General features: G+C 48.5%; 3 protein-coding genes across 8 annotated transcripts in view; 2 read left to right on the forward strand and 1 right to left on the reverse strand.

Moving 5' to 3' along the window:
* The window catches only part of FBXO42 (F-box protein 42), a 98801-nt gene extending 95421 nt beyond the window's left edge, over positions 1-3380 (reverse strand). The window contains exon 1 of the mRNA XM_050791006.1: positions 3141-3380. The gene's annotated coding sequence lies outside the window, so the exon portion shown is untranslated. The remainder of the gene's footprint in view (positions 1-3140) is intronic.
* NECAP2 (NECAP endocytosis associated 2) overlaps positions 1-14553 on the forward strand; it is a 283382-nt gene that overhangs the window by 167730 nt on the left and 101099 nt on the right. The window lies entirely within an intron of this gene.
* SZRD1 (SUZ RNA binding domain containing 1) overlaps positions 12478-14553 on the forward strand; it is a 34322-nt gene continuing 32246 nt past the window's right edge. For 2 of the 6 annotated variants that reach the window (XM_050793301.1, XM_050793340.1), the window contains exon 1: positions 12478-12703. In XM_050793301.1, coding sequence (XP_050649258.1) covers positions 12653-12703 — 51 coding nt within the window. In that variant the 5' untranslated portion in view covers positions 12478-12652. The remainder of the gene's footprint in view (positions 12704-14553) is intronic. The other 4 variants (XM_050793318.1, XM_050793329.1, XM_050793311.1 and 1 more) reach the window with 3 other exon arrangements.

Genomic DNA, 14553 nt, shown 5'->3' on the forward strand with positions numbered 1-14553 from the left:
TTCCCAACATGGCTGGATTTTTGAGAATGCAGAAGCCATAACTGGGGCATACTGTGTGGGAAGTATCATGACAGTGAATGAATAAAAGGGGAAAAGAACTCATGACATAATTTTTTTTAAGTTTTTATAAAAAGCAAGTCACTCACTAAAGGCAGGCTCTGCAGAATAAAAGGAAAGGCTGGGGAAAAGCCATCCCTGCTCTGAGAAGCCTTCCTTGACTCTCTCGGTTGGATTCAGTGCACTTCTTAGACTACATAGCACTTAACGGGTTTCCTTGTCTGGCTCCCCAGCCATACTGTATGCAACTTCAGACCAAAAGCTGTCTTAAATTAGTACCTACTTCCCAAAATGCCTGCCATATGGAGGGCCCTCAGAAGGTGGTTCATAAATAGGAATAATCAATTTTATATTTACATTTTATTTTACATTTCACTTTCAAAACACTATCTGTTTTGATCCACGCTAACAATCATGGGAAGGGCTTTATTTAATCAAATGGCTTTTGATTTTATAAAGAATTAATTCAGGGCTGGGCACAGTGTCTCACGTCTGCAATCCCAGCACTTTGGGAGGCTGAAGCAGGTGGATCGCCTGAGGTCAGGAGTTCGAGACCAGCCTGGCCGATGTAGTGAAACCCTGTCTCTACTAAAAATACAAAAAATTAGCTGGGCATGGTGGCGGGCATCTGCAATCCCAGCTACTCAGGAGGCTGAGGCAAAAGAATCACTTGAACCTGGGAGGTGGAGGTTGCAGTGAGCAACATCATTGCACTCCAGCCTGGGAAACAAGAGCAAAACTACGTCTCAAAAAGAGTTAATTCAATGACTAAAACAATCCTGAAATGACAAAGATAATTATATATTTGTTCATCTTTGAGATAGCTTCTCCTTGGGACCTCAGTATTCTCATAAAATTCAGATGTTTTGCTAGCATTTTCTTTGCTTGCTCTCCATAATAGGTAGGACTCACCCTGCTCTGAATCTTACTAAGGGTTTAAACTACATAAAGCTATTATTAAAGACCCTTCTAGAAATCACACAAAAAGAAGCATCCTAAGTTATTTTTTTCTGATCCTGTTCTTTTTGTAACTAAGGTAAGGAATTGCAAAAGTCAAAATCTGGAGAGCAAGTGATGTCATGGATGTCATGAAGTTGCATCAATACCTGATGATGATTTAGCATAACAGTGCAACATATTATGCCAAGAAGCATGATGAGCCACCAGGATGTTTTACTGCATTAATTTCATGACTCTTTATTAGCAAATTGATATGCAAAGTAACTCTCCAATTTTCTACCACAGAGAAGCTGCTGGTTCAGATTTACATCTTTAGCAAAGACACTAAGAAAATCAACAAATTTCTATGGAAAAGTCTTTGATTTAAAAATAGAAGAGGTGGCTGGGCGCAGTGGCTCAAGCCTGGGGTGGGGCAGGGTATTGCTTGACACCAGAAGTTTGAGATCAGCCTGGGCAACATGGTGAAACCCCATCTCTACGAAAATTAAAAAAAAAAAATTAGCCGGGCGTGGTGGCGCACGCCTGTAATCCCAGCTTCTCAGGAGGCTGAAGCAGGAGAATGGCTAAACCCAGGGGATGGAGATTGCAGCGAGCCGAGATTGTGCCACTGCACTCCAGCCTGGGTGACAGACAGAGTGAGAGACAACCAAAAAAAAAAAAAAAAAAAAAGAGAGAGAAAATGGTCAAATAATAACCTAAAACAATTGTCATTTTAACAGTGAAAAGCTTTTTAAGATATGCCACATGCCTATGGATCAATGTAGATTGAATCATGTATTTATATTGGCTTGTCAAAAGCAAACAGTTACTGGGTATAAAATGACAACATACAATAGAAAAGACATCCAATCAGATTACACATATGAATACACTGAAAGTTAGCAATTTAACACAGCATCACTAATGGCCGTAAGAGCTACAGACTTAATTCTAAATGTTCAATTCTAAATGACGGTACTTCCTCCAAATTTTCCTTGTCTCTTTAAATCCATGATGTCATCATTCTTAAGTACAAGTAAAGCCAATTTGTTACAAAAGGTATTTTCGTGTGTCCAAGCAAAAGCAAATGCCTCAACAATTTCCCATGCAAGTACAATGAAGTCATCATTCCTCAAGGAAGAGACCACAAGGCTTCAAACCGACTTCCCTACATGACAGAAACACAATCGAAGTCTCCCAATTAGCATTTAAACAACAACAAAAGTTGTTCTCAAAAAGGAACAACATAGTTACAATGTCGCTGCCAGCAAGTATGAACTGGTAATGTATCAGAATTTTCATCTAGATCGATCAGAATCCCACCATAGAAAAATTCAAAGACGCTGGCAATTAAGAAATGAAGCTTTTATTTTCCTAATAGAAGTCGGGAGATTTAACAGACAAAACAATTGATTATTCTGAATCTTAACAATCCGAAGCTTTCAAACGAACTCAGCGCTGAAGTTACTCTGCAGCGACCATCAAGATCTCACAATCGTTTCCTCTTCGCTTACAAATTCGTTCCCACCCTCCACCGTTCCCTTTGCACACACAATTCTCGCCAAGAGAAGCCTTCCACATTCACAGCATGGATTGCTGTCTCAAGCAAGGAAATCCGCAGTTCCCATTTCTCTAGGGGAACATGCAGCAAGCTAGGGGATAGGAAAGGCCTTTTGTGTTTTATTTAACGTAAACCAATTCCAAAATTATCCCTTTGCAGCTGCAGGTTCAGAGATGCTGGCCCCTAGCCGCAGCCCCAATTTTGATGCGCACCCGATCCCCGGCTCCCCTCTTGCATAGGAGTGAAAGGTTCGGAGGAGGAATGAAAGGATTATCTGACACCCTAAAGCCATCCTTGCCCGGGCCACAGACCCCTTCACTGCCTGGGTGAGGGGACGAGAACCACCCTGCTGAGGAGAGGGGGTGGGTTCGCTCCCGACCAAAAGGCTGGCTGGAAAGGACCTCTCCTCCTCGCCTCACTCGAGGACGGCGATAGCAAGGCACCCTACCCAACCAGGACCGACCCCCGCGCAGGATACGGGGCCTGCGCCAGACCCCGGGCGCCCGCTGCCCCTTGCCAGTCCCGGGCATAAAGGGCATGAGGCGCCGGCTCCCCACCGCGGCCCGGGGAGGAGAGGCCTCACCTGGCCCAGCCCGCTCCACGCTCTCGGGTTCGCTCCGCTGGCGAAGGTAATGAGGGAGCCAGGGACAGGGCCAGAGCAGAGGCGCTCTGCGTCAGGCCGCGATAGCGGTGCTCGGGGCTCCTCACAGCTGGCGGGACCCCGAGCCGCCCGGAGCCGCCATCTTCCTCCACTCAAACGCCGCCGCCGCCGCCGCAGCTACTGCTGCTCAGGCCGGGAGAAGACAGCGCAGAGCGCGCATGCGCCGGGGCGGGCGCGGAGGACGCGCGCGCACTCACGTCAGCGCGGCGGCCTGTCGCGGGGCGGCCAGGCGGCGGCGCCATATTGAGAAGGGCCGTGGTCACAGACTGAGGTTCTCTGGAAGGTGGAAGGCGGTCGGGGTAGCCAGGCTTCCGCACCCGCCTTCGCCGCGTCTCTAGCGTCGCCTCATAGCCGCACCCACCCTCCGCTGAACTGTCTGGGGCAACTGGGTGGTTTTTCCAGTGGTTTGAGACTAACGTTTAGCCAGGAATTAACTCACTTCTACCCCGAGGGCCCGATGAGCACAGAGGGCTGTGGCCGATGTAAGTGCCCATGGATATTGCCAAGGGGAGGGAAACTCTGCCTGAGGTGTGCAAGAGAAGCCTCCCTTAAATGTAGCCTCGTAGCAACCACTGTGTGAGTTCTTACTAGCTCCGCTTTTAAGATGAGGAAACTGAGGCACAGAAAACGATCAGTTATTTGACCAGAGTCACACACCTAGCAGTGAAGGTGGGCGGTGCGGGAAAGAGGATTTAAACTCAGGCATGTCTGGTTCCCAAGCTCCTTTACTTCCTACTGGCTATCACCAGGGGATAGGATCCAGCAAAGTCCCCCTTCTCAAGGGAGCAAGCTGGTGTGTAGGTGAGAACCTTCATGAGCCCAGCCCTACAGCATATGGTCTAAGGAAATGCCAGATAGAGAGTCGAAGGCTTCCATCTAAACTCTGTAAGCCAAAAAAAAAAAAAAAATCTAAGGCCCCCCCCCCGCAAAACCATCCGAATGGACTTCCTCCTAGGCCAGGGCAGTCTAAAATGTAACCAACCTGAGACTGGTTCAGGCCATGACAGGAAGCGGGACATAAGACATGCCTCATTACACCCTCCAGCATTGACATCAACACAACAGACCTTAAGACTGTTAAGAAACATTTACAATCTATTCTCTCTGGAGCCTGCCTGCCACCTGGAGGTTTCACATGCATGATGAAACTTTAGTGTCCACAACCCTTATCATAACCCAGACATTCATTTCTATTGATAATAAGGTTTTTTTTTTGAGACAGGGTCTGGCTCTGTTGCCCAAGCTGGAGTCTAGTGATGAGTTCTTGGTTCGCTGCAACCTCTGCCTTTCGGGCTCAAGCTGTCCTCCTACCTTAGCTTCCTGAGTAGCTGGGACTACAGGCGGGCACCACCATGCCTGGCAAATTTTTCCATTTTGTTGTAGACACAGGGTTCACCATGTTGCCCATGCTCGTCTCAAACTCCTGAGCTCAAGCAATCCACTTGCCTCGGCCTCCCAAAGTGCTGGGATTACAGGCGTGTGGCACCGCACCAGGCCTATTGATAACTCTTTCAACTCATTGCCAATCAGACAGTTTTTAAATCTGCCTATAACGTGAAAGCCCCCACTTCAAGTTTCCAGTCTTTCTGCACCAAACTAATGTAGTTTTTATTTATTTATTTACTTATTTTTATTTATTTATGGTTTTTTTTTTTGAAACAGAGTCTTGCTCTGTCACCCAAACTAGAGTGCGGTGGCACCAACTCGACTCACTGCAACCTCCGCCTCCTGGGTTCAACCAATTTGCTATTTGCCAAATGTAGTTTTTGGTTTTTTTTGAAATGGAGTTTTGCTCTGTCGCCCAGGCTAGAGTGCAGTGGCGTGATCTCTGCTCACTGCAAGCCCCGCCTCCTGGGTTCATGCCATTCTCCTGCCTCAGCCTCCAGAGTAGCTGGGACTACAGGCGTCTGCCACCACACCTGACTAATTTTTTGCATTTTTAGTAGAGACAGAGTTTCACTATGTTGGCCAGGCTGGTCACCAACTCCTGACTTCAGGTGATCCGCCCACCTCGGCCTCCCAAAGTGCTGGGATTACAGGGGTGAGCCACAACGCCTGGCCTTATTTTTTTTTTTTATTTCTTTCTTTTCTTTTTTTTTTTCTGAGACAGAGTCTCACTCTGTCACCCAGGCTAGTGCAGTGGCATGATCTCGGCTCACTGCAACCTCCACCTCCCAGGTTCAAGCAATTCTCCTGCCTCAGCCTCCTGAGTAGCTGGGACTACGGGTGCGCATCACCATGCCTGGCTAACTTTTTGTATTTTTAGTAGAGACGAGGTTTCACCATGCCAGCCAGGCTGATCTTGAACTCCTGACCTCGTGCTCCACCTGCCTCAGCCTCCGAAAGTGCTGGGATTACAGGTGTGAGCCACCGCACCAGATCTAATTTTTGTATTTTTAGTAGGGGCAGGGTTTCACCATGTTGGCCAAGTTGGTCTCGAACTCTTAACCTTAGGTGATCCGCCTGCGTTGGCCTCCCAAAGTGCCGGGATTACAGGGGTGAGCCACCACGCCCAGCCTGCACATTTTCAATATTGGTAAGTTGCCATTTACGTATCACAACTATCTATATAGCTTCAGCTTGTGCATCAGATACAAAGTTATGATGGGCTTTGAGCTTGTATTCTGATTAGCATCAAAGTGTTTTATGTGGTGTACCGAAAGCACCTGAAGTTTTGAGTGCAGGTTTAACATACAGGCCCCAGAAGTCAGACACAGTGGCTCATGCCTGCAATCTCAACACTGGCAGGCCAAGGTGAGCAGATTGCTTGAGCCCAGGAGTTCCCTCCTGGGCAACATAGGGAGACCCCACCTCTTAAAAAAAAAAAAAAATGCAGCCGGGTGCGGTGGCTCACCAGCACCTGATAATCTGGTAATCCCAGCACCTTGGAAGGCCAAGGCGGGCAGATCACTTGAGGTTGGGAGTTCGAGACCAACCTGACCAACATGGAGAAACTCCGTTTCTACTAAAAATACAAAATTAGCTGGGTGTGGTGGCACATGCCTGTAATCCCAGCTACTCGGGAGGCTGAGGCAGGAGAATCGCTTGAACACACGAGGCGGAGGTTGTGGTGAGCCGAGATCATGCCATTGCACTCTAGCCTGGGCAACAAAAGCAAAAATCTGTCAAAAAAAAAAAAAAAAAAAAAAAGCCAGGTGCAGTGGCTCATGGCTGTAATCCTAGCACTTTGGGAGGCCAAGGCAGGCAGATCACGAGGTCAGGAGTTTGAGACCAGCCTGGCCAGTATGGTGAATGCCATCTCTATTAAAAATACAAAAATTGGCCGGGCGCGGTGGCTCAAGCCTGTAATCCCAGCACTTTGGGAGGCCGAGACGGACGGATCACGAGGTCAGGAGATCGAGACCATCCTGGCTAACACGGTGAAACCCCGTCTCTACTAAAAAAATACAAAAAAACTAGCCGGGCGCGGTGGCGGGCGCCTGTAGTCCCAGCTACTTGGGAGGCTGAGGCAGGAGAATGGCGTGAACCCAGGAGGCGGAGCTTGCAGTGAGCTGAGATCCGGCCACTGCACTCCAGCCTGGGCGGCAGAGCGAGACTCCGTCTCAAAAAAAAAAAAAAAAAAAAAAAAAAAAATTAGCCAGGCGTGGTGGCACGTGCCTGTAGTCCCAGCTGCTCAGGAGGCTGAGGCAGAAGAATTGCTTGAACCTGGGAAGCAAAGGTTGCAGTGAGCTGAGATCACGCCACTGCACTCCAGCCTGGGCGACAGAGCAAGACAAGACACCGTCTCAAAAAAAAAAAGTGGACTCTGTCTCAGGAAAAAAAAAAGAAAATCACCTAAGGTCAGGAGTCCGAGACCAGCCTGGCCAACATGGAGAAACTGTCTCCACTAATAATACAAAAATTAGGGCCAGGCGCGGTGGCTCGTACCAGTAATCCCAGCACTTTGGGAGGCCGAGACGGGTGGATCACCTGAGGTTGGGAGTTTGAGACCAGCCTGGCCAGCATGGTGATACTCCGTCTCTACTAAAAATACAAAAATTAGCCAGGCTTGGTGGCAAGCGCCTGTAATCCCAGCTACTTGGGAAGCTGAGGCAGGAGAATCTCTTGAACCCGGGAGGCGGAGGTTGTAGTGAGCCGAGATCCCACCATTGCACTCCAGCCTGGGCAAAAGAGCGAGATTCTGTCTAAAAAAAAAAAAAAAAGAGGCTGGGCGCGGTGGCTCAAGCCTGTAATCCCAGCACTTTGGGAGGCCGAGGCGGGCGGATCACAAGGTCAGGAGATCGAGACCACAGTGAAACCCCGTCTCTACTAAAAATACAAAAAATTAGCCGGGCACGGTGGTGGGCGCCTGTAGTCCCAGCTACTCAGGAGGCTGAGGCAGGAGAATGGCGGGAACCCGGGAGGCGGAGCTTGCAGTGAGCCGAGATCACGCCACTGCACTCCAGCCTGGGCAACAGCGTGAGACTCCGTCTCAAAAAAAAAAAAAAGAAAAAAAAATTAGACGGGTGTCGTGGCGCAGGCCTCTAATCTCAGCTACTCAGAAGGCTGAGGCAGTAGAATTGCTTGAATCTGGGAGGCGGAGGATGCAGTGAGCTGAGATCACGCCATTGCACTCCAGCCTGGGTGATGAGAGAAACTCCGTCTCCAAAAAAAATAAATAAGCAAAAGGCAAAATCTTAGCTGGGTGTGGAGGCACACACCTATAGTCCCAGCTACTCAGTACTCAGGAGACTGAAGCAGGAGGATCGCTTGTGCCTGGAAGGTGGAGGTTGCGATGAGCCATGATTGTGCCACTGTACTCCAGCCTGGTGACCGAGTGAGACCAGAAAGAGTGAGTGTGAGAGAGACAGAGAGAGAGAGAGAGACTCATGCTTTAGGGCCTCTGACAATACCTGTGTATGCCACGGCCTCAACCGTTTTTTTTTTTTTTTTTTTTTTGAGATGGAGTCTCGCTCTGTCTCCCAGGCTGGAATGCAGTGGCGCAATCGCCGCTAACTGCAAGCTCCGCCACCTCCCGGGTTAACGCCATTCTCCTGCCTCAGCCTCCCTAGAAGCTGGGACTACAGGCGCCCACCACCACGCCCGGCTAATTTTTTTTGTATTTTCAGTAGAGATGGGATTTCACCGTGTTCGCCAGGATGGTCTCAATCTCCTTGATCTCATGATCCGCCCGCCTCGGCCTCCCAAAGTGCTGGGATTACAGGCGTGAGCCACCGCACTCCACCTTTTTTTTTTTTTTTTTTTGAGACAAAGTCTTGCCCTATCGGTCAGGCTGGAGTACAATGGCATGATCTCGGGTCACTGCAACCTCTGCCTCTTGGGTTCAAGCGATTCTCCTGCCTCAGCCTCCCGAGTAGCTAGGACTACAGGCGCGTGCCACCACGACCAGCTAAGTTTTGAATTTTTAGTAGAGAAGGGGTTTCACCATGTTGGCCACGATGGTCTCGATCTCTTAACCTCGTCTTCTGCCTGCCTCAGCCTCCCAAAGTGCTGGGATTACAGGCGTGAGTTACTGTGCCAGGCCGCCACTGCCTCAACTTTTTGGGTTTATCCCTGGAAGAAGAAACTGCCATTACTTTTTCAATTTTAGAGCTAATTTGGTTCCATCCCTGATTTTACAGATGAGGAATCAGACTGAGAAGAGACTTGCCCAAGGTCACAAGGGGTCTATGTGATTAACGAAGACTGACCTCCTGGTTACCCATTTTATGGAACAAAAACTATTTCATTTGCAGCATTCTCAGATGATTTCCAAGATCTCTATCTTTCTTGTCTCCTTGAAAATTCAGTCTCAGAAATGCCCAACCAATGCCTTTGTTAAGGGTTGTTGCCCAATATGGCAAAATTGTAAGAAACCACCTCCCTCTGCTGGTAATAAGGCATAACGACAAAGCTTAAATATAGGAGTCACTTGCATTTAGGAAAAACTATTGCTCCAGAACGAGGTTATGTCTGACAGTTTCAACCACTTTGCTGTCGGCAAGACTCAGTCAGGATAATTTACTTCAAAGAATGGGTTCACAGGAGAATGTATTCCAAGTAAATATAGTCTCAGAGAGTGAACAAGACAAAATCCATGAAATTGGTTAACTCAGCAGAATTACTGAGTTTTTGTGGTTTTTTATTGTTTTGTTTTGTTTTTTGTTTTTTGAGATGGAATATCGCTCTGTCACCGGGGCCAGAGTGCAGTGGCATGATCTTCGCTCACTGCAACCTCCAACTACCAGGTTCAAGCGATTCTACTGCCTCTGCCTCCTGAGTAGCTGGGATTACAGGCATGCGCCACCACACCTGGCTAATTTTTGTATTTTTAGTAGAGATGGGGTTTCACCATGTTGGTCAGGCTGGTGTCGAACTCCTGACCTCGTGATCTCCCCGCCTTGGCCTCCCAAAGTGCTGGGATTACAGGCGTGAACCACTGTGTCCGGCCCAGAATTACTTGAGTTTCAGACTTAGAGACTTAAAGCTGCTGGTGAAATATCCATGTGGAGATGGCAATAAGAAGCCTAGCTATAAAAATCGGAATCAGAAACACCAGGTCAGTTCTCAGAAGTCAACTTTGGCAGTCTTCAGCATACAGTGGATGGCTTATACCATGAGCATCTAGGTGAGAACAGTGGACTGAGGACAGACCCTGGAAATGAACAATATTTCAGAGTCAGGAAGTCGTCAAACCAGAGAATTACTAAGCGTGTCACTTAAACTTCTAAATAAAGACCAGTAACATTTAACACATGGTTGCAGTTTATGATAATAATCATTAAGAATGCCAATAACAGGCCGGGCAGGGTGGTTCACGCCTGTAATCCCAACACTTTGGGAGATTGAGGTGGGCAAATCATCTGAGGTTAGGGGTTCCAGAGCAACCTGGCCAACATGGTGGTACCTGGTCTGTACTAAAAATACAAAAATTAGCTGGGCATGGTGGCAAGCACCTACAGTCTCGGCTACTTGGAAGGTTGAGGCAGGAGAATCACATGAACCCAGGAGGCAGAGGCTGTAATGAGCCAAGATTGTGCCACTGCACTCCAGCTTGGGCGACAGTGAGAGTCTGTCTGAAAAAAAAAAAAATACAAATTGCGAAATTTCGCAACAGGAAGATTTTACTTCAGAAAGATTAATGGCATACTAAAAATATAAGAAAAAACACATTCCAAGTCAGATAACTTGGTTATAACAGCCAAATGCAACACTACTGAATGACATGTGTTTAAAACTGAGAGAAAAACAGGAACATGTCAGTAAGAATATAAACACATGGTGTTTGCTTATCTCCCCACCTTTTTATTTTTTTATTTTTTGAGACGGAGTCTCACTCTGTCGCCCAGGCTGGAGAGCAATGGCACAATCTTGGCTCACTGGAACTGCCACCTCCTGGGTTCAAGCAACTCTCCTGCCTCAGCTTCCCAAGTAGCTGGGATTACAGGTGCCCGCCACCACATCCAGCTAATTTTTGTATCTTTGGTAGAGATGGGGTTTCACCATGTTGACCAGGCTGGTCTTGAACTCCTGACCTCAAGTGACTCGCCCACCTCGGCCTCCCAACGTGTTGGGATTATAGGCGTGAGCCACCACGCCTGGCATCTCCTTGCCCTTATATTTTAAGAAAGAAAGGATGATTACAGAAGTCACAGTTACAGATCTTCCTCGGGCAGACGAGACACTCCCATAATGATAATAGCTAACCCTTATGACTCTTGTTCTAGGCATTTCAGCATAGTAACTGGTTAAATTCTTACAATCTACTTTCGAAGTAGCTATCTCTAATGTATACACTTGGGGAAACTGAGACATAGAATCCTTATGTAACTTGCGTAAGATCACACACCTTTTTTTTTTTCAGTAGAGATGGGCTTTTGCCTTGTTGCCCAGGCTGGTCTCAAACTGCAGGGCTCAAGTGATCCACCCGCCTCACCCTTCCAAAGTGCTGGGATTATAGGCATAAGCCACTGCACCCGGCCACATAAGTAACTTTTTTTTTGAGATGGAGTTTCGCTCTTGTTATCCAGGCTGGAGTGCAATGACGTGCTCTCGGCTCACCGCAACCTTCGCCTCCCAGGTTCAAGCGATTTTCCTGCCTCAGCCTCCCGAGTAGCTGGGATTACAGGCATGTGCCACCATGCCTGGCTAATTTTTTTTTTTCTTTTTCTTTTTTGAGATGGAGTCTCGCTCTGTCGCCCAGGCTGGAGTGCAGTGGCCGGATCTCAGCTCACTGCAAGCTCCGCCTTCCGGGTTTAGGCCATTCTCCTGCCTCAGCCTCCGGAGTAGCTGGGACTACAGGCGCCCGCCACATTGCCCGGCTAGTTTTTTGTATTTTTTAGTAGAGACAGGGTTTCACCGTGTTAGCCAGGATGGTCTCCATCTCCCGACCTCGTGACTAATTTTGTATTTTAAGTAGAGACGCGGTTTCTCCATGTTGGTCAGGCTGGTCTCGAACCCCTGACCTCAGGTGATCTGCCCGCCTCTGCCTCCCAAAGTGGGATTATAGGCGTGAGCCACTACGCCCGGCCTCACATAAATAATTTCTTTTTTTTTTTTGAGACGTAATCTCCCTCTGTCCCCCAGGCTGGAGTGCAGTGGTGTGATCTCAGCTCACTGCAAGCTCCGCCTCCCAGGTTCACGGCGTTCTCCTGCCTCAGCCTCCTGAGTAGTTGGGACTACAGGCGCCCGCCACCGCGCCCAGCAAATTTTTTGTATTTTTATTAGAGACAGGGTTTCACCGTGGTCTCGATCTCCTGACCTTGTGATCTGCCTGCTTCGGCCTCCCAAAGTGCTGGTATTACAGGCGTGAGCCACCACGCCTGGCCAATAATTTTCAGAGGTAAAACTAACGTATTTATTATCTACCATTAAAGACCCAGGAGAACTTTAGTAGCTGGGAATCCCACTGGTTGTCCCAGCTGAGGTGCAATATTATCTTTTACCGTCTTTACCTTACGATAGTGGATATGGTGTTAATAAATGATTAGAATACTGCTTTATGAGCAGGAAATAATGTAATCATTTTCACCCTATCAGAAATAATAAAATGTTTTCTGCATGAGCAGATATTTTTCATGATTTGTTGGTGTTTAAAAATGTTTTCAGAATTATGAAGATACCATTATCTGTAGTTTAGGAAAACTACGACTCACTTTAAAAGAAAAAAAAAGTTTTAAGTGCCTGCCCTTAGAAAAGATGGTTCCCAAGAACACACTTCCGGTACTCGAGATGATGACTTCCCTTGAACTCCCATTCTGTAAGACGGATAACGCGTTGGCCCTTAAGAAAGATGGCATCTTTCCGCCTTCTCTGCCCCCTTCCAAGATGGCTGCCCCAATGTACTCTTGGGACCTTGCCTGGCGCCTCTTCCGGGCTAGGCAGCGGGCGGGGTCCATTGAGTAAAGCCTTGCGTGCCTGCGCCCGCGACGGAGGCGCGCTTCAAAGCGCAGGCGCGGGGAGGGGGTTGGGGAGGAGGGAAAGCGGCGAGTAAGATGGAAGATGAGGAGGTCGCTGAGAGCTGGGAAGAGGCGGCAGACAGCGGGGTAAGGAGGAGCCGCCGCCCCAGGGCAGGGCCGGGCGCGACCTGGCGTGAGGGGAGCCTCCGGGGAGCGGGTCTGGAGATAGTTCTCCCCAAGGAAGGGCCCCACACGCCGGGCTGGGGGTGGAGGAGAGGCCCCCAGTTCCTGAGTGCCGTGAAGGCCTCTTAAAGGGGCCGCGATCCATTTCTCTCCTTTCCTTTGCCTGGTGCGCCTCCCTCCGCCCACTAACGCGCGCGTCACCCGGGGCGCTCCACCCGCCACTTGGGGCCGCCTTTCCTGACCCCCCGCGCCCGCTCGCTGGCCCCAGGCCTCTGTGACTCTTTCCGACGGGCCCTGTCGCCCGAGGCACCATTTTAAAGTTCATGTGGTCTGACGGGGAGGGACACACCATGTGGGTGGGTGGGGGGGCTTGCGCAGACCCGGGACGCACGTCCGGCTTCGCAGGAAAGCGGGAGGAGGCTGCCGAGGGCGGGGGGTGGGGGGAAGTTGAGTCCTCTTTGGGCTACTCAACTCTGCTAAAATCCCCCACCATCCGTCACGGTGGGCGAGTCTGGGTTTTTTTGTCTTTCACTTTTACTCCAAGAAGAGTTTGTGGACAGGCAGGCAGGCAGGTCTCACGGGGACACTGCCAAAGCAACCGAAAGCTCTGCGGGCAGCCCCTCTGCCACTCAGCGATCCGAGGCCCTGGGAGGGTCTAGGAGTGCGCTTGTCGGAGTCCAGGGGGAGGGGTGTGATATGTAAAACAGCCGCATTCCTGGGAAAGGAGTGGGGAGATGGACCGTTCGACTTGTTTTGGGAGTTTTTGTTTGCCTCCAGAAACTGTAGGAAAATAGTTTATCTCAAACAGGATCTGTGAATTCTCTTAGATTCGTGAATAATTTGGTCTTTTCAAAGTTTGTGGTGAAGATGGGGAGATGCCTTTTTCGTCTCCTCGTGTTCGTGTCTGTTCAATGCTGGCTCCACTGACATCCACCTTAAAGGTTTACGTGTGTGAGGAGTCGAGTGTACCAGGGTAGAGTAGGCGCTGGGTTTTTTTTCCTAAGCGCTTTTTGAGGGTGCTTGTGAGCCCTGGAAGAGGCCGGGAAATTGACCCTGGCAGCAGTCAGTGGGTGTATCTAGCTCTACGGGAATGGGGAATGTTGAAACTTGACTTTGAAGTTTTTCCGCTGGTTCAGCATTTCTCTCACGGTTGTTTATGTTTTTCCATTTAGCATAATTGAGAATTTGAAGGATTAGTTCGTTCAGAGGATATTTAGTAGCGTTCTTAATGTGACAGCCATCTTTCTTGAGTTTTGGCTTAAGTAAAGAAAGTTAAAGATTTTATAGGGAGTAACAGGTGTCAGTTGGCTCCTTGTTCATTCAGCCCGCATTTTTGAGTGTCAGCTATATGCTAGACAGTGTTCTTACCAGTAACTTTGTGCCAGAAAATGCAACATTTTCGGCACAGGCGTTTACTGCCTACCACTAATCTGAGTGAATCATCCAGACACCCCTCATGTCATCCCCTATAAAAAAGCTTGGCTTACAATTTTAATGTCATGCAAATTATACGTTTCTTGGGCATCTTGGTCTTTCTTTGGTTTTCCCCACCTGTTTCAAAGGGTCGTAAGTTCCTCATGTTAGAGAAGTTGGAGGCCAATGAACAAAGATGAATAGGATTCAGCAGAAATTGGGGCTTACTTTTCTTTTTCAGAATGGTGAAATCAATTAGAAATTAGCTAGTGCAGTCCCCCATTTAACAGCTGAATAAGCCTAGAAATGTGAGATTGAGAGACTTAGGTCTTTCTAATGCTTGTCCCGTGTTCTTTCTTTTTTCTTTTGGTTCCCAAGTTTTATTTAATAACTTATATGAA

The sequence above is a fragment of the Macaca thibetana genome, chromosome 1 (assembly GCF_024542745.1).
Source record: "Macaca thibetana thibetana isolate TM-01 chromosome 1, ASM2454274v1, whole genome shotgun sequence".
Classification (NCBI taxonomy): Eukaryota; Metazoa; Chordata; class Mammalia; order Primates; family Cercopithecidae; genus Macaca; species Macaca thibetana.